Source organism: Aethalodelphis obliquidens, unplaced genomic scaffold (assembly GCF_003676395.1).
Source record: "Aethalodelphis obliquidens isolate GAN/ISIS:26980383/991018 unplaced genomic scaffold, ASM367639v1 scaffold89, whole genome shotgun sequence".
NCBI lineage: Eukaryota > Metazoa > Chordata > Mammalia > Artiodactyla > Delphinidae > Aethalodelphis > Aethalodelphis obliquidens.
This window is the reverse complement of record NW_020838033.1, coordinates 601,678-627,588: the sequence shown is the minus strand read 5'-3', so window position 1 is coordinate 627,588 and position 25,911 is coordinate 601,678. Positions and strand designations below refer to the sequence as shown.

Sequence of the window (25,911 nt, the reverse complement as noted above, 5' to 3'; positions counted from 1 at the left end):
GAAGGTGTGATGGTGGCATGGTCTGTATACAGGGTACCGTCTGCTCTGCACAGGCTGGGGGCTTATGTCCAGCACAGGGCCTGGTGCGTAGTGGGTCCTCATTATTTAACTGTGTGAATGTGTCTGGAGGCCATGTGAGGGCTTTGAGAGGCCAGGGGCTGGCTGGGGAAGAGGCAGCCTGAGGCTCCAGTTCTGTGGTGCTTGTCTGTCTGGGGCCAGTGCGGTCGTGACAACCCCTTCCCTGCAGCCTGAGCAGCTATGGAAGCTGCTATCCCCGATAAGAAGCTTGGAAAACTCAGTCTCCTCTGGGTCTCTCCCGTGACCTTCAGCACACGACTTCTGGGCCTCAGTTTCCTTGGGTTCCGGGGAAGAAGGTGATCTAGCCCGGATGTTTCTCGGGGCTGCTGTGAGCATCCGATGTGACATGCTGTGAAAGTGCTTGGTAAACTGTAAGGCAAGCATAATCCGACTTGAGGTTTGTGTCACACATTCACATACATTATCTCATTTGCTTCTCACATTTTTCCCTGTGAGGTAGGGAGAATAAGATTCAGATTCAGCAGCAAACACTCGGTGCCTGGCATTTCCACAGGCACGATCGATTTCATCCCCCAAATGCCTTGTGCAAATAGTCAGGGTATTTGTGGCTTTTCCTACTTTACAGAAGAGGAAGCTGGGAACAGAGGTGAGATGACCCGAGCTGGGACTAGCCGGCTACACCTGGCTACATCTCAGATGGGGTGGGCAGGTCAAGCAGTGGGAGGTGCTGGGGCAGGGCGTGGGCGCCCGGGCTCAACTCCACCCTGGCCAGATGTTTCCTTGACCACCTGGTACCTGGTTTGAGCGCATCAGCATGTTGGTAATCCTTCTCAACTGTGTGACCCTGGGCATGTTCCGGCCGTGTGAAGACATCGCCTGTGACTCCCAGCGCTGCCGGATTCTGCAGGTGAGCATGTGTGTGGGGGCAGGAGGGGGCAGCTTCTGATTTTTATAACCTTGACACCTTCTCTGTGAGAGGCCCTGAGCCCAGAGGAGGGGCTGGGGGTGGGGTAGGGGGCTGTTCCCCCACCCTTTTCTCAGTTTCAGAAGCCTCTTGTCCCCACATCAGGCCTTTGACGACTTCATCTTTGCCTTCTTCGCTGTGGAGATGGTGGTGAAGATGGTGGCCCTGGGCATCTTTGGGAAAAAGTGTTACCTGGGAGACACTTGGAACCGGCTTGACTTTTTCATCGTCATTGCAGGGTGAGGGCCTGGGCTTGGGGCAGGAGAGCGACGGATCAGATTGGTCCCTTCCCCAGGACCAGTTCTAGGCCTGGCCCCCTCCCCCAGCCCATCTACAGTGCTGCTTTCTCCCTGGCTGTCCACGAAGGGTCCGGGGCTGTCCTGTAGTGCTTGAGCCAGTACTTCTCTGAATTCCAAGGCCCCTGCATCCACACCCTCCTCTGTTCATTCTCTGATAAGGAGTCTGTCTTTGGCATAGGGGTGGCCTTGCCCCCAGGGAGAGAGCTGGCTTTTCAGGGTCCCTTGGTGGAAGGGGAGGATTCCTGCCCCACCACAGCAGGATTCCTCATTGACCTCTTTTGACCCCCACGGCGGCCTCAGACTCAAAGGGCCTCCCTTTGGGCCCCTCCCTGCAGGATGCTGGAGTATTCGCTGGACCTGCAGAACGTCAGCTTCTCAGCTGTCAGGACAGTCCGTGTGCTGCGACCGCTCAGGGCCATTAACCGGGTGCCCAGTGAGTGACCCCTCAGCCCTCGGCCCCTGGGCGGAGAACCCCAAGAGGAGATATGGGAATCTCAGACCCCACCCCTACCTCCTGGCCACTCACAGGCCTCATGCGGGCCTGGAACACTGAGGCAGGCCCCCTGAGACAAGGGCTCAGTGGGGAGCTGGGTCGCTGGAGCCTAAGGGAACCCCCACCCGGGCTGCGGCCCTTCCCCCTCATTTCAGCCTGATTTTAGGTCAGAGTCTCAGGAATGTCTCAGATGACCCCTTCCCTTCAGCTAGATCACCCTCCCTCCGGTGGAATGGGGGCGGTGGGAGCAGGGTGGAGAGGCTGGCAGGCCAGGAGGAGTGGGTGCAAAGTGGGAGGGCCTTTTCTAGCCAGAACCGCCTCTCACGCGGTCTGGTTCTCATTGGTGAGACAGCACCGGCCACACCGAGCATGACTTCTCTCAAGACAAGGCCGCTGCACACCTCATCCTCCCGCTGTGTCCCCTTCCTCTTCCCACACCCTTCCAAGCCTCTGCAGCAACTGACTGCTGGGACAATTATCTAAATTAAACCGCATTAGTTTCTGAGCCAGCCAGGCTTTGGCAGCTCCAGCTCCCCTTGCATCCCGCCCCCCACCCTTTCTCAGGCCCCCTTTGCAACTCCCCAACCTACACAAGCTGCAGATGGTCTCTGCTGCCGTCCCAGGAGTGGGGTGGGTGGGGGCACGTTTCTGGGGCTCAGTGTCTGATGCAGCAGTAGCCCCCTTTGCTGCGTGTGCATGTGTGCCTGTGTGTGTGCCTGTGTGTGTGCCTGTGGGGTGTGTGTGTGTGTGTCTGGGTGGGCAGAGCTGCTCAATGTGTCCTCCAGGCGTTGGTGTCTGTTGGTGTTAACAGGAACCCCAGATGAGGGGCATGTCTTCCCTCCTCTCGCGCCCCAGGTGATCGCTGGCAGATTTATAGACCTCTAACTACTCGGTGTAATTCCCTTAATGCAAACCCTGAGGAATTGATCTCAGCTGGAGCACAGAGGAGCTGAAGGGGGCTGGGAGAGGGGAGAGGGGAGAGGGACTGAGTGGCAGGGGCGGGGCAGGGCCACTTCGGTCACCAGGAGCAGTAGTTAGCAGCTGCTTAGAAGCTTTTTCCCTGGAGGGGTCAGGGGGCCACGAGTGTCACTTTGGGGGTCGAAACTAGCCACCAGAGGTCTGTGTGCTTGACAAGGGTTTGGTGGCCTGGGGGCTAGTTTAGATGTCCTAGATCTGGAATGGGGAGGGAGGGCAGTATCCCTAACAGCATCTTAGGGGCATGTTTGTGGTGGCTTTCCCCGTGGAAGGGGTTGTTAACTGACGGCCACCTGTGTGTCCTCAGGTCCTGATGTGAGGGTCTGGACCAAGCACATACTAGACTCAGGGAGGGGCTCAGCACCATGGTGAAGCGCAGGGCATCTTGGCCCCTGCGGAGGGCTTGGCTCTCAAAGGGAAATTCCTGCCTGCTAACGCCCTTGCTGGAGTTCTCTGCCTTGGTTTCCCCAATGACTTTGGCGTCTATAACTTAGAAAGGTCAGGTGATTAGGATGTAGGGTGGGAGTGTGTGTGTGTGTGTGTGTGTGTGTGTGTGTGTGTGTGTGTGTGTGTATTGGGGAGTGGGATGCGGAAGCAGAGAGCCTGTCTAAGTCCTGGCACCTACACTTAGCAGCTCTGTGGTACTGGACAAGTCATGTTAGTTCTCTGAGCCTCAACCCTCATCTGCAAATTGGGGTGATATCAGCTCTGTGATGAAGCTGGGAGAGTTAAGTGGGATGCGGTGCCGGAGAATGCTTTGGAAACTGCGGCCACTCTGCTCATCCTTGGTGGTACTGTGCTCTGACTGGTGTGGGCAGGCCAAGAGGGATAGTGGGTAGGGGTTAGGGGCTGCGAGGGCTGCCTGCAGAGTTAGCAGTGTCTGTTGGTCTCCCTCCAGCTTGAGCCGGGCTGTCTCAGCCTCAGAGGCCCCAGTGGGCCCCCTCTGGGAGTGCTGCCAGGTCCCTGGCAGCCAGCCTAGCCCGGCTAGCCTGGCACCCCCAGCGTGGCTTCTGCCCCCACAGGCATGCGCATCCTCGTCACGCTGCTGCTGGACACGCTGCCCATGCTGGGCAACGTCCTGCTGCTGTGCTTCTTCGTCTTCTTCATCTTTGGCATCGTTGGCGTCCAGCTGTGGGCAGGGCTGCTTCGTAACCGATGCTTCCTGCCCGAGAATTTCAGCCTGTGAGTGGCACATGGGCCGGGAGGTGACCTGGGAGTGGCTGTGGGGCTGGGACCTCCCTCAGTTCCTGTTGCTGGTGACATATCTGTTCTCTTATTAGTGACATATCTGGTTATCAATCTTGGCTACACACTGGAGTCACCTGGGGAGTTTAAACAACGGCAAGGCCTTCATTCTCCCCACTGCCCATTTCGATTTCGTGGGTGTGGGGTTCAGCCTGGGCGTGGGGATTTTTAAAAGCCTAAAGTGCAGCCACGTTGGGAACCTCTGCTCTAGGATGGAGACTTCCCACGTCCCAACTCTGGAGTTTCACCCTCAATCTGCATGCTCCTGGCGCACCCCATCTGCACCCATGCATCCCTGCCCCTTCCCAGTGCTCGCCCTGTATGCCTCAGTTCATCCACCCAGCTCTCCCTGTCTGGGCCCTGTCCCCCGAGAACCCTGCTCTCAGCCTCATCCCTGTTTCCTCCGCAGCCCCCTGAGCGTGGACCTGGAGCGCTACTACCAGACCGAGAACGAGGATGAGAACCCCTTCATCTGCTCCCAGCCTCGCGAGAACGGCATGCGCTCCTGCAGGAGTGTGCCCACGCTGCGCGGGGACGGGGGTGGCGGCCCGCCCTGTGTCCTGGACTACGAGGCCTACAACAGCTCCAGCAACACTACCTGTGTCAACTGGAACCAGTACTACACCAACTGCTCTGCAGGGGAGCACAACCCCTTCAAGGGCGCCATCAACTTCGACAACATCGGCTATGCCTGGATTGCCATCTTCCAGGTGGGGCCGCCTGGGCGCTGGGAGAGTCCCCAGAACACAGTCCCGGCTTGCAGTGCTTGTCCTCGGGGTTGGGATGGGGTCAGGGCCTCCAGAGGAGACCGCAGGAGGCTTTAGGGGGCCCAGAAACAGCCTGCCCTCTGCCACCTCCGCAGGTCATCACGCTGGAGGGCTGGGTCGACATCATGTACTTTGTGATGGACGCGCACTCCTTCTACAACTTCATCTACTTCATCCTCCTTATCATCGTGAGTGATTCCTCAGGCCCCTGTGGGGATGGGGCATCCTGGGGAAATGGGTGGGGGGAGTCCAGAGAGGGGACCTGCTTGGCCTGAAGTTCTAGCTCTCAGGAAAAGTCCCATAGAGACACAGGCAGAAGGCACCTGTCATGAGGAGTCAGGAGGTAATCCAAGGTCAAGGGCTATCACTTACCACCACTTAAAATCTTGGGCAAGTCATTCCCTATGAGGCCCCCCAGCCCCACCCTGGGCATCTGTTTCCTCATCATTAAAATGGGTGGTCCTCAACCCAGGGTGATGCCGCCTCTCCCAGGGGGCATTTGGAAATGGCAAAGGGTGGTCCTGTTTTTTACGAGAACTAGGGGAGCACTACCGGCATTTTGCTGGGGGGGTAGGGTGTAGATAACAGGCACCCTGAAATGACAGTCCTGCAAACGAAGAATTGTTCCACCCCGATTCCCATCATTTGGTGTTGAGAAACACTGTGTGATCTCTTGTTCCAGCTCAGAAGTTCCAAGACTTTATGAGGATAGAAGACAGAGGCAAAAAGTAGCAATATTTAATCACTACCATTCATGATTAATAATTTAATTGCTACCACTTATAGCTAATATTTATTGAGCATTTACTATGTGCCAGTCTCTGCTCTGAGCACTTTTTCATGTGCTGGTGCATTTAATCCTCACCAAGAGCCTGTTGTTGTCTCCGTTTTACAGATGAGGAAGCTGACATTTCCTCATCTGTCTGACCCCGTCAGGTGCTTTGCATGTGCTGTGGGTTAGTCTTGCTGGGTTGAGCGTCGCTGCTGAAGTGCGCTGTCACGTCTGCTGCCTGCTTAATCCTCAGAGCCCCCTGTGGGGTGGCAGGTGCAGGGACTGTGGCCGCATCTCCTAAATAAGAACTCTGAGCTTCAGAGGGCTTGGTCACTGGAGCTGAGAATTCAACCCCAGGCCACCGACTCCAAATCCAGCCCTTTTTCCATGTCACCAAGAGGCCAATGACAGAGGCAGACAGAGGGACAGATATTGAGAGAAAGAGACTAAGATCTACTCAGGGCTTAGGCAGGCCCCAGAGAGTCAGAATAAAGACCTCTCGGTGAGTGGGAGGTGTCCCTGAGAAAGAACGACGCCCCACCCCCAACCATCCCTGGTATGGAAGCGTAGGGGCCTGTTCCCTTCCCCCCACCGTCACCTGGGTGGCAAGGCCAGCACCTCTGGGAAGTGGTTTCGTGACCTTTTCACAGGATCTTTTCACCACTCAGCTCTCCCTGGGCTTGGGGAGTGGGAAGGAAGCAGACAGAGAGGTAAGGGGCCTTGTTTCCACCCTCCCACACACCCCATGAAAAATCTTTCCAAACAGCTCTCTGGAATCACACTAGTGAAGCTAATTATCATAATTACTAGGACACAAGCTAGGGAAAAAAATCTGCTTCGTCACCATAAATATTCATTACCTTCATTCTGGTTTGTTAGCCAAGCAATTGCCACCCCAGAACCCCGGGGGAAACTGAGGCATGGAGGTGGAGATGGGGGAGTGTGGCCAAGTCAGAGTGGCAAGCTGGCTAGTCTGCAGGGTTCAGGGTTCAGCCCATTACCCAGCTGGGGGAGGGGAAAGGCCAAGGCCAGTGGTCACGAGGATACCGAGGTCCCATGGTTAAGGGTCGCACTCAAGCTTACGCAGCTAGACTTGGGACTAGAAGCAGGAGTTTTGTGAACAATGTTTTTGCCAAGATCTCAAAAGCTCAACCCGACGTGAAAACCCCACGTCCCCAAGATAGCATTCATTTCCACAGCCTTACCTAACTCCTAATGGGAATTGGGGAGGGGGTGCTCAGAATCTCGGAGGATGGGCATGTTTAGGGGCAGGGAGTCTGGGAGATATCCTTGCCAGATAACCTCATGATCAATGGCAATGCCTTGGAATTCCATAGAGGTTGGTTCAAGTCTAAGCTTTGCTGTGCATGGGCTGAATGATCGTGGGCAAATTCCTCAACCTCTCTGAGCCCCAGTTTCCTCACTTGTCAGATGGAGACAGTAAAGGTGTCCCCTCTTGAGATTGTTATGAGAATAAAACAGGATGACGCTTGGACAATCATTGAGCCCAGCGCCTGGCCCATAGGGAGCAGTCTGTACTCGGTGGCTGGCACTGTGACTCCCTGTCCTTCAGGCTGTCTCCTCTTGCTGTCCCCACCCCAATAGGTGGGCTCCTTCTTCATGATCAACCTGTGCCTGGTGGTGATTGCCACGCAGTTCTCAGAGACCAAGCAACGGGAAAGCCAGCTGATGCGGGAGCAGCGCGTGCGGTTCCTGTCCAACGCTAGCACCCTGGCCAGCTTCTCCGAGCCGGGCAGCTGCTATGAGGAGCTGCTCAAGTACCTCGTGTACATCCTCCGGAAAGCAGCCCGAAGGCTGGCCCAAGTCTCCCGGGCGGCGGGCGTGCGGGCCGGGCTGCTGAGCAGCCCAGCTCCCCGCGGGAGCCAGGAGCCCCAGCCCAGCGGCAGCTGCCCTCGCTCCCACCGCCGTCCGTCTGTCCACCACCTGGTGCACCATCACCACCACCATCACCACCACTACCACCTGGGCAACGGGACGCTACGGGTCCCCCGGGCCAGCCCACAGATCCAGGACAAGGATGCTAATGGGTCTCGCCGGCTCATGCTGCCACCACCCTCGACACTCGCCCTCTCCGGGGGCCCTCCGGGGGGTGCAGAGTCTGTGCACAGCTTCTACCATGCTGACTGCCACTTGGAGCCAGTCCGCTGCCAGGCACCCCCTCCCAGGTCGCCGTCGGAAGCATCGGGCAGGACTGTGGGCAGTGGGAAGGTGTACCCCACCATGCACACCAGCCCTCCACCAGAGATGCTGAAAGAGAAGGCGCTAATGGAGGTGGCCCCCACCTCTGGACCCCCCACCCTCACCAGCCTCAACATCCCACCCAGGCCCTACAGCTCTATGCACAAGCTGCTGGAGACGCAGAGTACAGGTGAGAACTCTGGGTGGAGGCACGTTGGTGCCCCTCACCCAGGGACCGGGTGATATCCCATCCCAGCCAGGACTGGGGCGTCTGGAGTCAGAAGGACAGGGCTTGGATTCCCATCCTGCCACTCTTGGCGTTGGGACCTTCAGCGAGTCACATCGCTTCTTTGAGCCCTAATTTTCTCATCTGTTAAAACGGGAATCATAATTCCTACACTGTAGTAATAACAACAGCTGTCGTGTAATGAGCACGTGCTACGTGCTCTGCTCTGTGCTGTTTGCAGTTGTGATGGATTGCTGTGTGCCTGTCACATGCTCCTCAGGCAAAACCCCACTGGAGCCTCTCAGCAGCTTAAGGGATAAACTTCCTTATCATCCCCATTTTACTGATGAGACAAAGGAGGCTCGGAGAGGTTGTGTGACTTGCCCGAGGCCGTGCCACTGGTGAGGGGTGGAGTCGGGGCCCTCTGACTCTGAGGCTCTATAGTCCTCGTTGCAGGTTCAGAGGGGAAATGGTATGTGACTGTGGTGAGCACCGCGTCCCGTGCTAAGGGCGCTCTTGTAAACATGAGTGTCACTCCGTCCCCATAGGGAGACCTGGGGCTTGGTGCAGCAGGTCCTCAGGGGCTGCTAGGCTGATGGGTGGAACACCCAGTGTCGAGGGGAAGGGAGCTGCTTGCCCCTGGGGGCATCCCCCAGTCAGGCAGGGTGGCACACCCTCCTCCACAGACAGACTCGCTGTAGCCGAAGCCCAGGCCCTGTGTTTCAGGAAGGATGTGGCACGTGGGAGAAGTGGGATATTTGTGGGCTGTTCTGTGGGAATGTGGGCTGGGACAGGAAGGTGCCGCCACAGAACGCAGTGGGAAGGGTTCTCGTGCCAGCTCCTCTACTACCCTGCCAAGGGGCGCCAGCCAGCCGCACACACGCATGGTTCTATTTCCTTCTGTGTAAAAGGCAGGGCTGGGACCATCACAGCTGTCAGTGGTGTTTACTGATGTCCTCCTGCATGCAGGCGGAAGGGCTGGGCCCCGAGCCAGGCGTCTTCAAATCCATGCTTTCTCTGGGTAGTCGCTGAGGTTTCTTTCGGCTCTCACAGTCTACGGTCAAAGCTGTATTTAAATCGACATTGGCGTCTTGGGATAGGTCACTGTGCACATGCGCAGTCTGGGGTGTGTGTGTGTGTGTGTGTGTGTGTGTGTGTGTGTGCGCGCATGAAGGTGTCTGGTGTGTGTATGTGCCCGTCTGCATGCACATGTCTGGTGTTCATATGTGCATGTGTCCACACGTGTCTGATGTGTATAGGTGCGTGTCCGTGCACACGGGGTGGTGCTCTTGTCTGGTGTGTGTGCACGCCCATGTGTGCACATGCCTGGCACGCGTGCACCGTGTGGTATGTATGGGTCTGTGCACACTTGTGTTTGGCTGTGTGTGTGTGACTCATAAATTGTATGCGTGTGTACACAGTACATGCATGTATGCGAGTGTGTGTCTAGTGCACATGTGCGTGTGTCTGGTGTGAGAACATACATGAATACACATGTATGGGTGTGTGTCTTAAGGAACCCTTGGAAAATGCTACTTAAAGCAGTGTTAATGCAGGGCTGGCTTCCCTGGGAAGGAAAGATGGTCTAGGCTCCTCCCTGAAGGCTCCTAGGTCAACGGCACGAACCCTAGGACAACCAGCGGTGACTGTCAGTGGGATGCTATTGGCATTTGGGGGCATTCTCTTACTCAGGATTGCCCACATTGCAAGTCATTCAGCACCCCTGCCCACCAAGTGCCTAGCACCCCCATCATTGAAAGAATCCCAAACTCCCCCACTCATTTTATACACACTCTGAGGGAAGGGTGACCCCAAGTTGGAAACCCTGGAGTCTCTAACCTCTACTCTCCTGTCCCAGGCGCCTGCCAAAGCTCTTGCAAGATCTCCAGCCCTTGCTTGAAGGCAGACAGTGGAGCCTGTGGCCCAGACAGCTGTCCCTACTGTGTCCGGACTGGGGCAGGGGAGGTGGAGCTCGCCGGCCACGAGATGCCTGACTCAGACAGCGAGGCAGTTTATGAGTTCACACAGGACGCCCAGCACGGTGACCGCCAGAATCCCCACAGCTGGCGTCGACGGAGCCTGGGGCTGGACGTGGAGCCCAACTCTGTGCTGGCCTTCTGGAGGCTGGTCTGTGACACCTTTCGGAAGATTGTGGACAGCAAGTACTTTGGTCGGGGAATCATGATTGCTATCCTGGTCAACACACTCAGCATGGGCATCGAATACCACGAGCAGGTAGGGACACGGGCAAGGGCACGGTCCCTGGGCTGGGGACCCTCTGACTTCCTCCCCTCCCACCCCATGTTCGGTCTCCTCTCCATGCTGCTAGCTTGCATGACAGGGAGGAGGACAGGAGGGAGATGCACCAATGCGGGGGTCTCTTTGGAGCATGAAAGCCAGTGAATGTCATACAGTCTCTGAGTGTGGAGGTTGCCCAGGGCAGGGGCAGGGTCTGAGCTGGGTGTGTTTCATCTGGGAAGGCTTCTGAGAGGAGGTGGGCTTTAAAGAATTTAAATGAGCGATGAGCATCAGATGGGGGCAAGGCCTTTTTGGAGGGACAAGTCACATACAGGGGGTGGGCTGGGCCCCCGGGCATTCACCGGACTCAGTAATTAGGGGTGTGATTGACTGGAGGCAGCAGGGGGCTGTGCAGGTGGAGGTGAGGAGTGGAGGGCTGGAGCCTGCCCCTGGGCGGGGTAGGGAGGGAGGCCATCTGCTCTTGGCCTCTGTTCTAGGAGCCGTGCTGTGAACGGGGAGGGCGGCTCTAGGTGGAAGAGAGCTCCCAGCATGGTGAGGGGACTTGAAACCATTACGCTTGAGGAATCGTTCTAAGAACCTGGATGTTTAGTCAGGAGAAGAGGAGGCTCAGCAGGGACAGGCGAGCTGTCTTCAAATATTTGAAGGGCTGTCATGTGGAAGAGGAAGCAGGCTTGTTTTGCGGAGCTGACGGCTGCAGGCAATGGGATCTGCGCTGAGGGGGAGGAGGCTGTCTTCTCTCGCAGAGCTGTGCAAGAACAGAAGGGGTGGCCTGGGGAACCCCACTGACCCCACTCCCACACTGGAGGTGGGAGCAGGTACCATGGGGCCTCACAACCGGCCTTGGCTTCATCCCCCACAGGAATCCTTTCAGAAGGCAGCCCTTCCCCCCAGTTTGGCCTTCCAGGTCACCCCCTTGTCAGATTCTCGGGAAACGAGGGAGGCCAGCAGGCAGGTGCTGCGGTTCACAGGCCCTTCTGTGCTCTTCTCCCCTGGGTGTTCTCACTGTCCTGGGGCTCAGGGAGGGTCGGGGCTGCCAGACCTTCCCTGGTGCCGACCGAAGCCAGGTACTGCCCCAACCTAATGGGTACAGGCACGTGGAGCCAGAGGGTGTGGAGTGGGCACGCACGCACGCATGCACGCACGCACGCAAGGGTGTGGCAGGGGTGGGGCAACCATGGGGCAGGTCCTGGGCTCCGCTGGGCGTGGCCACGGGGCAGTGCCGGGAGTGGGTCTGGGTCTGGGTCGAGGCTGGGTATCCTAGGTCCAAGCCCGGCTGGAGCAAACGTGCGATGTTCACTTTTCAGGGGGTTCTGAATTCCCTTACCGTCCACCCCACTCAGCTCCTACCCCAGTTGCCCTGTCCAGCCGGGTGCACCCCAGCCCCTCCCACATCGCCATCGACCATGTTGACGCCCCTTCCTTTTGCCTCAGTGACCCCCACCCAGCCGGCTATACCCTGTTCCTTTCCTATGGAGGTGAGGTGGAGGCGGGGCAGGACACCGGCTGCAGGGTCAGCAGGTGGGGAGTACGGCACTTTGGTGGGCGTGTTGTGTCTGGGCGCATGGCGCGTGGGTGTGTGCGTCTCACGCCTGCTCAGCCAGCCTCCTGGGGAGAGGTGCTCTGCTCTGTCAGGCTGGTTGTGGCGGCATTTTCTACTGCCGCAATCCAGGTGGCGGCAGCTCCTAAGCTCCCATTACGCCAGCTCCCGAGCCCGAATCCCAGCCTCCTCTCCCTTACCCCAGTTCTGGCCGTGGTCAGATGCCCCTCCCCCCGGGGCACCTCCTCGGCTGCTGGTGGCGGCTTTGAGTGTGCTGGAAAGAAGCTGAGTCACAGAGACTGAGGGCAGATGAAGCTGCAGCAAGAGGGCTTTCAGTTAGACATCAGGAAGGACACCCCCTTGGGGAAGAAGTCATAGCAAGCAGTCACGGTGCCTGCAACATCTCCTTATCCAAGCTCCTGAGGAAAGCGGGGGACAGCCTCCCAAGTCCTCAGCAGAAGGGAGTCCCCACTCAGTGGTGGCACAATGTCTGCTCCAGGGAGGAGTTTGTCCCAATACCTGGTTGCCGAGGGCCCCATAGGGGTGAGTGAGAGTCACCAGCAGGCCAGGCAGAGGACTGACTGCGGCCCCGGCAGGCTCTGGGGCTGGGAGCGGTAGAAAATCCCAGAAGCAGCCGTGGCCCTGTGCTTGCAGGCGCTGCGGCATGAATGTCCCGCCATCTGGGTCCCTGAGCCTGAGCAGGCTGAGGGGAGCAGGGAAGGATGCAAGGAGACATGGAGGCCGAAAGACAGAGACACAGAGGAGGATATGGATACACAGAGGGAGACAGAAAGAGAAAGGGAGGGAGAGACAGAGATAGGGAGATGGGGGCACAGAGAGCAAGATGGAGACCCAGGGGGAGAGAGATAAAAAGACGGGAAGGCAGAGACACAGAGACAAGAAGGTCAGAGATATAGAGAGGGAGATGGGACTCACGGGGAGGAGACAGAGACAGGTGGAGGCACAGAGATGTAGGGGTGACGCAGACAGATGTAGGGGTGACACAGACAGATACAGAGAGGGAGCCAAAGACAGACCAAGACCCTGATGTAAACAAGGATAGACGGAGCAGGCTCCAGTGGAGCCTCAGATGAAGGAGAGGAGGAGCCAGTTGAGCAAGAGAGCTGAGAGACACAGCAAGGAAGAGCGTCTGCAGATGCTCAGAGGCGAGGACCAGAGGCTCATGGCTTCCTGCAGTGCTCTTCATGAGGCAGTTGTATCCACCGATCTTGGTGTTGGACACTGGAGAGGGTGTTGCTGGTGCTTCCCTGGGGGAGGAGCCCAGCCCGTTGCTGGTGCCCTTTCCAGACCTGTCGTCTCCCACTGTCACCTATCTTACCCATCATTCGGTTTTCCTGTCTAGAACAGGAAAACCTGCTGCTCTCTACCAACCTCTTGACCAAGGTAGCATCCATTCTGTCATACCCCACGCTGCCCGAGGTGGGCCACATGCTGTCCACACTCTCCTGCTTTTCCCACCCCTTAACCCACCAGCTGGCGGAGAAGTGGCAGGTAGTTTGTGCAGAGAGACTGGTGAGGAGGACAAAGACACAGGACTCCGAGGAGGGAGCAAGACTATAACTTCAGATAGGAAGTGTGATCTGATGGAGGGTGGGCTTGTGTGTGCCCCACCCACTAGGGGGCGGTGCCTGGAACAGGGAGCTTGTGAACTATACATCCATCCATCCATCCATCCATCCATTCCACACACATTTTCTGTGCATCAGAGTTGGGCCTAAGCAGTGGCATGCTGATAAATGTTTAATAACCAGCCCTTTAAAAAGAAAAAATTGTCCTGATTTGTGGTGTTTACAGGATTTGCCAATTTCCATGGTGTAAATGCTTCTACTATGGCTGATTTCAAGCTACCAATGTGATGTCACTGCATGTGGGGCTGGGAAGAGAGGTGCACAACCAGACGCTCCAGTACAACGCTGGGCCGGGGCACTCTGTCCTTCCTCTCCAAGACCTCACCGACAAGTAAACGTCACACTAACTTGATGTAATACGTGCTTGGAAAGGATGCACAGAGGAGTCACCCATGACCCAGACTGGGGAAAGGATTCAAGGAGGGCTTCAGTAGGACATGACCTAAGAGCTGAGTTTGAATGGAGATTGGGAAGTAGCTAGTGAAGGGTAGAGGGTAGGGCACAGCATGGGGGAGGGCCAGAGGCACCAGACACAAAAAATGAAGAGATTTATAAGGAGTTCAGAACGAATAGGGCACTGGGTGGGGGCTGGAATGGGCAAGTAACAAGAGATGAGTTTGGAAAAAAACTCAGAGCTAGGTCCTGAGAGGCATAGGAAGGAGTTTGGATTTATTTTATCCTGAAGGTGACAGGTTCCCCCAAAAGGTTTTAAGCAGGTCGATGATATGTGTTTCTGTTCTATGAAAAGGCCTCCGGAAGCCACGTGGGGAGTAGAAGGGAGAGGGAGACAGGAGGCAGGGAGGCCCACCAGAGGGCTACTGCAGTGGTCTGGCCAGTTCATACATCTCTGTCCCTGGAGACAGAGAGAAGAGTGCCGGGGAGAGCTGGCAGGTAGCTGAATCTGTAGACCTCAACACCAGTTGGATATCTGTGGGGACGAGGCGGCGAGGATGACACCCAGGTTTCCGCTTCAGGGGCAAGCACTGGGGCTTGTGCAGAGTTGGGCTGGAGGGCATTGCATACAAGGTGCCCGTGGGACATCCAGCGTGCTGTTGGAGCACAGAAGAGAGGTTGTCTCCTGGAACCTGTCTCTGCCTGAGTATGCGGGGGGGGCGAGGCCCCTCCAGAATGGGGTCTTAAGGACACAGGAGCTTCCTAATCACCCCCTTCCTGGTTTGGGGCTGCTGAGGGCAGGGGCCAACCTCATATTCTAGAAGAGGGACAACAGCATGTGGGGAGGTGGGGAGGGCACACAGCCCAGTGGTCTCCTGGCCTGCAGAGGAGAGAGAGGGAGGGTCCCGAATTCACAGCCTTTCAGGCCAGGGGAGGACAGGGCAGGTGATGATTCTGCTTGTTTCCCCATCCTGACACTCTAGATACACGTCCAGGGAGCGTTTCTATTTATAAGTGAGTGAAGTCAGCTGTTCAGGGCAAGGGAAGCTGGTGGTGGGGTGGGGTGGGGTGGGGTGGGGGAGAGTCCAGATGCGGTAGGTCTTAACTTTGAGGGAATTCACGGGCTCCTTCTGGATTCTGCTGAAAGCTGGGACCCTTTTCCCAGAAGATAGACACAGGCATGGATATACCCCAGTGTGGCCTTCGAGGACAGGGGTTTACAGACACCTGTCCTGTTCCTTGGGCCTCCCAGGAGTCCTTGGCCTCCAGGCAGAGGAGCTGGGGCTGAGGGCCAAGCAAGACCTGGGGGGATGACCTTTCACAGTTGCCCTGGTCCCAGACTTTCAAAGGTCCTCCAGAGGTGGGAGGGAGAAGGGTGCTGTTTTGGAGATGGCCAGCAAAAGGGGTGCTCACATTCCTCCAGGTGTCATCTGGCTCTAAGACTCCCCCAATTCAGCAAACGTGGGGAGCACCTCCTGTGCACAGCACGTTAGAATAGAATAATAGAATGGGGTGGGGGCGGTGCCAGGAGCACCCAAGAAACTTAGGTTCCAGCAGAAAAGTCATTCTGCTTCACGGATGATTATGCCAAATGCCATAAGGGAGACTTCCGGGGACAGAGGACAGATGCTTACGCCCAGATGGGGGATTTCGGAGGGCTTCCTGAAGGAGGTGGCTTTTGAGGGTGGTCTTGAAAGATAAGTGGGATTGGCAGCTAAGGCCAGGAGCAGAGGGTTCCGGTGGAGGGACTGGGGGGGCATTCTGGCAGCCTGGCCTGGGAATGCACAGGGGGGCACAGGATGCTCTGAAGGGCCGTCGTGTTGCCTCCCCCACCCCACCCCGAGTTGTCTGAGCAGCAGTGAAGTGAGTCCAGCAGTGCTGTGGGAGCTGGAGCTTCCAGTTAGGTGTGGGCTGGTTTGGGGGAGGGACCCGGAGGCTATTTCTATCGCTCAGATCAGAGGCAATGAGGGCCCCCAGTATGGCGGAGGGGGAATAGGACGAGCGGGTGGGGGCACAGCCATTCCATCGCCAAGGTCTGTGGGCCCGGGCACCTGCTGCTAGAGGGATGAAGGGCAGGCATAAATCCTAGATAACTCCTAGGTTCCAAAACTGAATCCTGGAGAGGGATGGAGCTGGGAGGTCGGGAAAGGAGCAGGTTTGGGAGAGGAGGTGAGAGGGTTTGTTTTGGACTTGCTGCCCTGGAGCTGGCCCTGGGCCATCCCGGGAAGGCTGTCAGACAGGTTGGCTCTCTGGGTGAGGAACCAAGGCTTGGAAGGAGATTGTTTTGCATTGTCCACACCCCAGTGACATCTGGAGAGGTGGGAGATGGAGGATGGGGCTATGGGGGGTGTGTGGGAGACCAGGGGGGATGTGGGTTCTGCTGAACTCAGGAATGTTGGCCTGAGGGGAGAAAGGCAGCGGGAGAGGGAGAAGAGCCCTAAGAGGGCAGGAGGTGGCCCACACAGGGTCAGGGAAGCAGAGGGAGGTAGTCATCAGGCAGGGGGGGCTTGCAGCAGGCTCAGGTCCTGTCCAGGCATCCGGAAGAGGAGGGCTGGGAAGAGGGTTCTTGGAGAGAGCTGGAGTGGTGGGGCCTGGGGTTCAGGCGTAAATAGGCCCGGATCTATGCAAAGGCTTCTGCTTTTAGGCAGGGGAAGTGATACTGGAGAAGTGAGGGAAACAGGGACAACTGATGGAATGAAATGGATTCCAGGGCAGCATGGTGGGCGGGTGTGGGATGGAGGAGGGGCTGGCTGCCTTCCAGGAGGGAAGAGAGGTGAGTAGGTTGCAGGACACACAGCTGCCTGGGGGCAGGAAGTGGAGCCCCATGAAGCAGGAGGCCAGGTTGGGAGTGGGGATGGGGGCCGAGGAGAGGGAAAGTGTCTGAGGCAGCTCTTGGGGGTGAAAGGTGGAGATCCGACAATAGAGGAAGATGAATCCCCGCACAGAGCAGCCCTTGGTCCCCCAGCAGGGTATTCTCCTGTCCAGTCAGCACAGGTTCCTGACTAGCAGAGCTCAGCAATTCGACAGCTGCAGCAGAGAGGCAGAGGGGGTGGGGACTTACCTGGGCTGGAGCTGGCAAGACAGGAGGAGCCCTCTGAGGTCTGTGGCCTGAGGGCAGCCTTTAAATGGTCCACCACAGCTGAGCCGAGAGACTGTGCAGGCGAGCGAGGGGCAGGGGCCACAGGTCCAAAATTTTAAGTCCCAGAAGCTTTGGGTCGACTCTGCAAGCTGAGCGAGCACTGTGGGGGCCTTGCACTTACCTGGCTTGTGTGTTCCCTTGGGGTGGCTCTGGGGAGCTGACAGGAGACCACGGGGAGGGGCTAAAGTACTGCTGGTTACGAGGCACTGGAGCACGGTGACACCTAACAGTGGGCCCAGCGGGCACGAGGGGCGAGAAGAACGTGCTGAGAGGCGACGTTGCAAGCTAGAGTGCTTCCAGGGGGACGGCAAGGCCTGTATGATGAGGCCTGTGAGGTCTCCTAGAAACCTCCTGCCGCCCAGGCGTGCCCTGATTTCCCACACCTCCTTGGGGAAGGAGGAGAAGGCGGGAGGCCCCACTGACCCAGTGACACTCACCCCATCACTGCGGCCCACCTGCACCACCTCTTCTGGGTGTGGAATCAGCAGGCAGGACTGTCAAAGGCAGAGGTGAGGTGAGCTGAGGAGTCAGAATTGGGGAGCAGAGATTTCAGGGTCCGTGGAAGAGGTGGCAGCTGAGGAGATGGGGGGCGAAGGTGGAGCTTGGCAGGGTTGGGGTGACTCGTACAGGCCTCCCCTCAGGTCTGGTCTGGCTTGTCCCCGCCTTGCACCTTCCCTGCAAAAGGCACATCCCTGTCTGCCAGAGCTGGCTCTCAGGCCTCGCGCCTGGACCGCTGCAGTATCCCCTAATTGGTCTCCATCTCTGTCTCTCCAAGCCATCCGCACGCTGCCACTATTGCAGCAGATTAATCTTCTTAATATACTGCTTTGCACCTCTCCCCCCTCCCCCCAGAAGCCTCAACGGCAGCATCGTGGGCAGAGGCGAGTCCAGCCTGAGTCAAGTCGTGGAGCGGAGTCAAGGCCATTCTGGCTGGGCCCCACCTACCTGGCAGCCTTGCTCCCCAGTGGTCCCTCCCACCCTCTGACCAGGGCAGACACTTGATCCTTGGTCCTGGAGTATGCCCTGCACATTCCTTCCTCTGCTCCTCTGCTCACGCCGCTCTGGCCGGGGATGCCTTCCACGGGAGTTCTCCTCCCACTGCCTCCTCCCCACTGGCCCACTGACCTCAGCCAGTTTGAGCTCCTGGGGCCCTTCTTGTGTCTGCTGCACGTGGTGCTTAGCTTCGGCCTTGCAGGCTCTCTGTCCTGCCACATGTGAGGACTGCTGCCACTGTCGGTGCCCATGGGGCCGCCTGAGCAGGACTCTGGCCTGGGTGTGTTCACAGGCTTTAACTCCTATATCTGGCAAGGCAGCCTCGTCACAAGGAGGTGTTACCCTGTTTAATAGAAGAGGCCACTGGGAACCAGCAAGGTTAAAGGACTTGCCTGAGGTCACCCAGGTGCAAAGTCTCCGAGCTGGCAGGCCTCCTGCATTCAGGTTCGACCCCACCTCTTAGCAGTGCTGTGCACACCATGAGCGCTTTAAGGGTTAGTGGATGGAGGTGCTCTGGGTTTCAGGGGGGTCCTGGGGCTGGGAAGTATTGAGCAGCTTACCAGGGGCCCAGTTACTCCAAGCTGACAGGCTAACGGGAGGGGAAGCGTTGGGAGATGGGAGATGGGAGAGTTACAGTTAGCGTCAGCACAGAGAAGAGCCTGGGGCCTCTGGGTGGGAGAAGCTCAGGCTGCCTGGCCTCCACTCGCAGAAGCCCCCACTGGGCCTTGACCTTCGTGAACAGGAGGGAGGATGCAGTCTAGACCAGAGAAGGGACTACCTGGCAGCCTGATGGGCTTGTGTGAGTCTGTGTGGGCTGTCTGGGTGTGTGGCGGGGGCAGCAGCGTGGACAGGTGTGGAGGGACGTGCAGAGGCACCTTTCTAAGTGAGCGGTGTGACCTCCATCAGGTCACCACACCTCAGAGCCTCAGTTTCCCTGCCGTCAAGGAAGCCCACATCCCTCCCTTGTTTGGTGTGAGCAAGGAGGAAATGAACTCCTGGGAGGAAGGTAGTAGCAGTGTAGGGCCCGTGGAGGGCACTAGGAGAAGTTGGCTCCCACCCCGTCCCTTTGCAGCTGCAGTGGCTGTGATCATGGCTCTGGTCCCTGGGGCAACGGTGTTGCTAAGATTGAGTCTCTGTGTCCTCGTCCTGCATTTGCAGAACATTCCCAGCTTCCAATTTAGTAACTTGGACAGGCCTGGCTGTCTGGGGGAGGAGGACTTTTTCCCATGGATCATGGGGGATACCGGAGCCTTGGAAGGGAGTAGGCATTGCCCCTAAGTGTGTGCAGTGAGGAGAGAGAGGGAAGGCGGGGGTGGGGGAAGGGGGGGAGAGTGCCAGGCCCTCCTTTCGACCTGCTTCTTGGGTCCCACTGCCTCCTGGAGGCTGGCTGGGCGCGCTGCAGCTCCAGGCTTTGCCGCCACCCCTTTACGAGGGCAGTGACGCGCAGGCCTTGGGGGAGCCCACACCATCCTTCTGATGAGGCTCTTGGTCGGTGCGCTGGCGGGTGAGTGTGTGTACCTGTTAGCCCTCAGGTACAGGCTGTCGTAAGCCCTGTAGACAATGCCAGGAAACGGTGAGAACACCCCTCCTCCACACGCCTGGTAGTAGTTGTACTTTAAGCATTCCCTAATTAAGTGAATACATGATAGCAAAAGCTATAGTGCTTTCACTACTTTAGTAATTTTTGTTTCCGACAGCTTCTTTTTGATGTGTAATTTATATGTCGTAAAATTCACCCATTATACATGCACCTCAGTTATGCTTTCAAACTCATTCTTTATTCATACATCTACGTTCATGCGAAACATAATTTTATGTATGTAAGAAGACACATTATATATTCAGTCCACCCCCGTGTCTGGGTTCACAGGCCCCTCACTGCACTCTTGGATCCCGACAGCCTAGTATTATTGGACTCAGAGGAAGGGGGGATTGGGTCCCGCTCCCTGGCTCTCCCTCTGCCCTATGACTTTGTGCTGGTCATGCACCATCTTATGACCGCTTGTGCTCATCTGCAAAATGAGGGTGGCGGGGGGGGCTGTTGTGTGGATGGCACAAGGTGAGACACACGTTGAGCCTGGGAACCCACAGAGCATCGCACCAGTGTGGCCCGTGCTTACCAATCCAATCCAATCTTTATCCAGTCCAAGGATGGACAACTGGGCAGCCTGCAGAGTGACAGGGAGGCAGGTTCACTGACCATGGCTTTCTGAAACAGACTGCACTTGGGAGCAGAAAGTGGGAGATCCACTTAGCCAGGAGGAGGGTCTGAGCCCTGGGCTTTTTTTTTTTTTTTTTTGGCTGCATCAGGTCTTAGTTGCAGCATGCGGAGTCTTCTTTGTGGCGCACGGGCTTCTCTCTAGCTGTGGCGTGCGGGTTTTCTCTCTCTAGTTATGGCACGCGGGCTCCAGAGTGTGTGGGCTCTGTAGTTTGCGGCACGCAAACTCTCGTTGAGGCGCATGAGCTCAGTAGTTGTGGCGGGTGGGCTTAGTTGCCCCGCGGCATGTGGGATCTTAGTTCCCCGACCAGGAATCAAACCCACGTCCCCCACATTGGAAGGCGGATTCTTTACCACTGGACCCCCAGGGAAGTCCCTGAGCTCTGGGATTTAATTGTCCCGACCATGGCCCCTTCCCCACCACCTGCACTGTGCTCCCGCTGGAGGGACCGAAGGTCCTGTCTCCCTGTGAACCCTATTTGCTAGGTCAGGTGGCAAGCCCCCACTCACAGTCTGAGAGCAAAATCTCACTCAAGATCTGCTGGAGCAACGGGCTCCATGCCACACTGGCCCCCACGACAGCCACTCGCTCTCTGGACAGCTGGCTCTCGGCCCCGCCTGCTGACCCCGGCCCTGCTCCCCAGACCTGTCTTTGGAGAGAATCCATCCGTGGGCTGAGAGCTTCTCTCCTTCTAAGTAGCTGTTGAGACCCCAAATGCCCCTCACCTGCTAGTCAATCAGAAGACCCTGCCTTCCAGCTCTACCCCCTCCCACCCAGGCTGGCCACACATATTGGGGCCATTAGGATACATTTGGCAGTGCCCAGGGCCTGGCTCCATGTTTGGGTGACCTACCTGGGCAGCCGGCCAGCTGAGGCAGCTGAGTAAACGGGGGGAGGCGTCTGATGGACTAAGGGCTTCACTTGGTTATTTAATTCAAACTTCTTGAGTAGCTACTACGGATCTTGGGCTTTTGGGTGGTCAAGACACCTCATCAGGTGGGCAGTGGGCTCCACTCTGCAGCTGCAGCCTGCAGCCTGGCCAGGCCCCTCCCTTTCTACCCAGACATGGCTCATTCCCTGGCTCGACCCTGTGATGCCTTCCCCTTCCCTCTGCCTGGAGAGACCCCACTCACCCTCAGAGTTCATTTCAAGTGCTGCCTCCCGATGAAGGCTTTCCCAGTGTGTTCCTCCCTCACCTTCTCTCCCCTGGACTCCTGGATTCACTGTCTGGATAATTTCCTTTGGCACCAAAGCATCTAAGGTCTCTTGTGGTTATTCAGCTGTTTTGTGTGTGTACGACTTGTTTCCAGCTAGACTCTGAGCTCCTAGGAGGCAGGGAGCACAGCTGGCATGTTTTTGCGTACCTGGTGGATTTTACAGTACCTGGTGGATTATACAGTAGGTACTTAATATTAAAAGGGAGGAGGTACTTAATATTTTGCACTGGAATAGCAGATGAAGTAGAGTTTGTCATTAGTTCCGATGACCTCTCTAGGTTGTATCCTCAGTCCCAATCCCAGACCCCGGGTAGGAGCATAAAAGTAATTACCAGAGAGGTTAGGATCTTGCCGAAGGTCAGTCACGCAGTGAGTTGACAGGATAAGCGGACAATTAACCTGGGTGTCCTAGACTCGGGTAGCAGCTCCAGGTGCCACCTCATCTGTGACAACCCTTCCTGGGGTCTCCCTTCTGCTCATCAGTGTGTTTGTGTGTACGTGCTTCTGTGTGCATGCACGCAGGTATTGCGTGTGTATACTTGTTCGTGTGTTTATGTATATGTGTGTGTGCATGTGTGCATTTGTGTGTGTTTGTGTGTACCTGTATGCAGTGTGTGCGTGTCTGGAAGAAAGCAATGTCTCAACAGTTGTCCAAGAGAGCGTGCTGCCAAGTCCACGTGTGGTTTGCGTGTGGCTGTGTGACCGCGTATGTGTGTGAGGTCTTGGCAATCAACCTCTGGTACCGGCCAGCATCAGTGCACTGCTGGCCTGGGCCTGCTGAGCTGACACGGTAGCACAGGACAGGATGGGTCTCGGAGCACCCAGTGGGAGGTGGGCAGAACCCGCAGCACAGGCCTCCCCTGAGCCTGTGGCCCCAGGGTCTGAGACCCAGAGCTGGAAATGGCCAGGGGCTGGGGGCTTTGTGCAGTGGCCACCCCTGAGTGCATTTTCTCATGGACCCTTTGGGGGAGGGTCCTCCCCATTAGCCTAAGCATTCAGCACCACCACTCCCCTCTCCCAACACGCCCACTCCCACCCACTGGCTTGCTGTCCCCTCTCCCCCTCTCCATGTGGCCAGGTGTTTGGGAGGACTGGGATGAAGGGCTCAGGGACAAGCCTTGCTGCTTTATGCCCACCCTGTCCTCCAGCCTGAGGAGCTCACCAACGCCCTGGAAATCAGCAACATCGTCTTCACCAGCCTCTTTGCCCTGGAGATGCTACTGAAGCTGCTCGTGTACGGTCCCTTTGGCTACATCAAGAACCCCTACAACATCTTCGACGGTGTCATTGTTGTCATCAGGTACGACGGCCCCTCTGCTGCCTCTTGCCTGAGGAATGTCCTCGGGGTAGCCTGGGGCGAGGAGCCACACAGCCTGTTCCTCTGGGGTGGAGGGATCTGGAATCAGGCCCCGCTGACCCACAGGCTCTACACTCCCCCAGCTGAGGATTCTCCATGCCCCCAACGTTGCGCTCCCCCCTCTCCCTAGGCCTCACCTTGCTCACGCGGAACGTGGCCTCCTATCCGCTTTGGCTGGGCCCCTCTGAAGTCTTTGCTCTCGTTTCCACTCCTTGTCTTCGACCCCATGCAGACCTGGGGTGGGCAAGGACTGGGGAGCTGGCTTTGGAGAGGAGTTGGAGGAGGTGTAAGGCCCAGCCAGCTGTCCCCGCTTACAAAGCGCTTGGAGACTATCGCAGATGCTGGCAACTGGCTTTAGGGTTTCCGAGACCTTGGGAAAGCGCTCCACTGCCCCCCACACCCCCCAGGCCCTGGGCCAGAAGAACTGCTTTATTGGAATTGGCTTTAGATTTCATTAGAAGAGAACAAAGCAAACATTCCATAACTTGACGCTGCGGCATTGGCCGACTGAGGGAGAGGACTGGCCTAGAGGGGAGGGTGGGGAGGGCTGGAGCTGTCGCCCAGATCTTCGAGCTCCTGCCTGGAGGCCCGAGGGCCCCTTGTGGCCCGCTTTCTCAGTGCTGGTCAGTCCAGCCCCTCAGGTGCTGCTGGGCCCCCATAAAGGACGGGGCAGGAGGAGGGTGAGTATGCAGCGGGCTCAGGCTCAGGCTCAGGCCCAGGCCTCCCGCCCCTCCCCCGCCCCTTGCAGCGTGTGGGAGATCGTGGGCCAGCAGGGGGGCGGCCTGTCGGTGCTGCGGACCTTCCGCCTGATGCGGGTGCTGAAGCTGGTGCGCTTCCTGCCGGCGCTGCAGCGGCAGCTCGTGGTGCTCATGAAGACCATGGACAACGTGGCCACCTTCTGCATGCTGCTCATGCTTTTCATCTTCATCTTCAGGTGAGGCAGGTGCGGCATCCGCGCCAGCGGGGTGAGGGCCTGAGGGGCGGGGTTCGCCGGGGCCCTGATCCCCATCCCGTGGCTCCTGTGTCTTCAGCATCCTGGGTATGCATCTTTTCGGCTGCAAATTTGCCTCTGAGAGGGATGGGGACACGCTGCCGGACCGGAAGAATTTTGACTCCCTGCTCTGGGCCATCGTCACTGTCTTTCAGGTGCCAGGGTAACAGGGCAGGGTGGGCAGGGTGGTGGGGTGCCCCCGGTGAAGGCCCTGACTCCCATCCTCGGCCGGCAGATCCTGACCCAGGAGGACTGGAACAAGGTGCTCTACAACGGAATGGCCTCCACGTCGTCCTGGGCTGCCCTTTACTTCATTGCCCTCATGACCTTTGGCAACTACGTGCTCTTCAACCTGCTCGTTGCCATTCTGGTGGAGGGCTTCCAGGCAGAGGTAACCCCCTGCCCTCAGCCGTCCACTTCCAGGAGGAATCGGCGGCCCCGCCGGAGCTGTGGTGTCCTGGGAGGTTCTGCAGGATGTGCCCCTCAGACCAGGCTGGGGAACTAGGAGTGGGAGTTCTGGGTTTCAGGCAGCCCCTCGGCACTCGAGAGACCCGGTGGTCGTTGCGGCAGAGCGTCCCGAGTGGGCTTCCCCCGCAAAGCCGGCTAGGTGCGTCCCTAGAGAGCTGGACGGGGTGAGTGTTGGCCCACGGTGCAGCTGGATCCCTGAGCACAGGTGCGCTCGGGGACATCTGGAGGGAACCCATCTTAGCCGAGGGGTGGGGGAAGCTTGCAAGCAAGTCATCTGAGCTTTGGCCGAGCTGGTGAAGATGCCACCGGCGCCCGGGCAGGGCTGAGCTGCCCAGGGTGAGAAATGAGCCCAATTAGCTGCCGGCATGACAGAGATGAGCATCCTATTTCCAGCCCAGTCTCCATCACCTTCGTCACAGGCAGCGTCATCAGTTAATATTGATTTACATTGATCTCGCCCTTGCCCTGCCAGGACACAGCCTCTGCCTGAAGGGCTGCACCCTGCTCTGCTCCCTTAGCTCATCCCCTCTTCCCACCCAAGCCCCAGGCCCAGCCCAGCATCCCAGCGCCTAGCACAGGGCAGGTCGACTCAACCTAGAAATGCTCCAGGTCGGGTGTGGAGAAGCTCTCGGTCCAGTTCTCTCCGAGTGACCCGGATGGAAACTCCCGCTGCGGCCTGGTCTATAAATACCCAGCACACGGTGGAAAAACAAAAATCTATTTTCTGACTCTTTCCCAGCCTTGCGAGGGAAGGCTGTTCCCCCGTGGGCTGGGCTGGGCTGGTGGGTGCGGGTGTAACTCTCCCACACTGGCCTCCTCCCGTTGTAATTCCGTAGTTACCCATTATCGCAGTTCCTCCCCGCTGGGTGGCAGGGAGGGCAGCAGGTCAGGAAGGCAGGCCCTGCCTCGGGTGAGGGCTGGGCCTCTTGATGGGAGGGAGGGACATTGGTGCTCTCCCTGGGATGGGACATTTATTTGGGGTTTCCCTGGGGCCTGAAGGGTTAAGGGTGCCAACGTGCTTCCACAAGAACCAAGGTCTGTATGGAGACCCACCACTTGGCCATTGCTCTTGGCCTGTGGGAAGAGGAGCTGAGTGGGGACAGGGGTCCTTCAGCCTCTTCCAAACCACAGTTCCCGACAGCTAACATTCTCGCAGAAAAATTCCTGTGGAACTCTGTGGAAATGGAAAACACCCCAAGCCTATCTCCCGCCCTCAAGTGGCCGTTCAGCCAGCTCGGCAGTCTTGGAAACGCCCAGCACGGGCAGCAGCCCCCCATCACTGGTCCTTCCAGCAGACACCTTGTTAAACCGAGAGCCGCTGAGCCGGCCTGGTTGCTAGGCAGTGGCAAAGGCTGCGTGTGGGAATGGAGAGCAGCCTGGCCTTTGGGCCTGGCCTGGTCACTCTGGCCCTGCTGGGGGCTTGTGGCTGCCCCAGCATGAGGGATTGGCCAGGGCCTGGGGCCACATCCTCCTCGACAAGTGCCTGGGAGAGAGTCCCACTCGGGGCATGACGGAGAAAGGATTTCAGGATCAACCCCTCTTCAAGGGGGTGGGCAGCAGCATGGCCCTGAAGTGCCCGTGTGAGGAGCTGGACCAGCTTCGCACTGTCCTGTGAAGCCCTGAGTCGGGGGAGAGGTTGGTCACTCAGTGCCAGTGGCCTGGACATCTCCAGAGGCACCTGCCCTCAGCTGTACGGCGTTTCAGGGGGCA

The 25,911-nt window shown here is 57.8% G+C and overlaps 1 protein-coding gene across 2 annotated transcripts in view; it reads left to right on the top strand.

Moving 5' to 3' along the window:
* CACNA1G (calcium voltage-gated channel subunit alpha1 G) overlaps nt 1-25,911 on the top strand; it is a 62,931-nt gene that overhangs the window by 6,973 nt on the left and 30,047 nt on the right. For both annotated transcript variants that reach the window (XM_027094400.1, XM_027094399.1), the window contains exons 2-13: nt 835-946; nt 1,109-1,242; nt 1,638-1,735; nt 3,793-3,952; nt 4,425-4,725; nt 4,878-4,970; nt 7,160-7,943; nt 9,838-10,214; nt 22,534-22,685; nt 23,491-23,676; nt 23,774-23,888; nt 23,969-24,124. In XM_027094400.1, the coding sequence (XP_026950201.1) occupies nt 835-946; nt 1,109-1,242; nt 1,638-1,735; nt 3,793-3,952; nt 4,425-4,725; nt 4,878-4,970; nt 7,160-7,943; nt 9,838-10,214; nt 22,534-22,685; nt 23,491-23,676; nt 23,774-23,888; nt 23,969-24,124 (2,668 nt within the window). The remainder of the gene's footprint in view (nt 1-834; nt 947-1,108; nt 1,243-1,637; nt 1,736-3,792; nt 3,953-4,424; nt 4,726-4,877; nt 4,971-7,159; nt 7,944-9,837; nt 10,215-22,533; nt 22,686-23,490; nt 23,677-23,773; nt 23,889-23,968; nt 24,125-25,911) is intronic.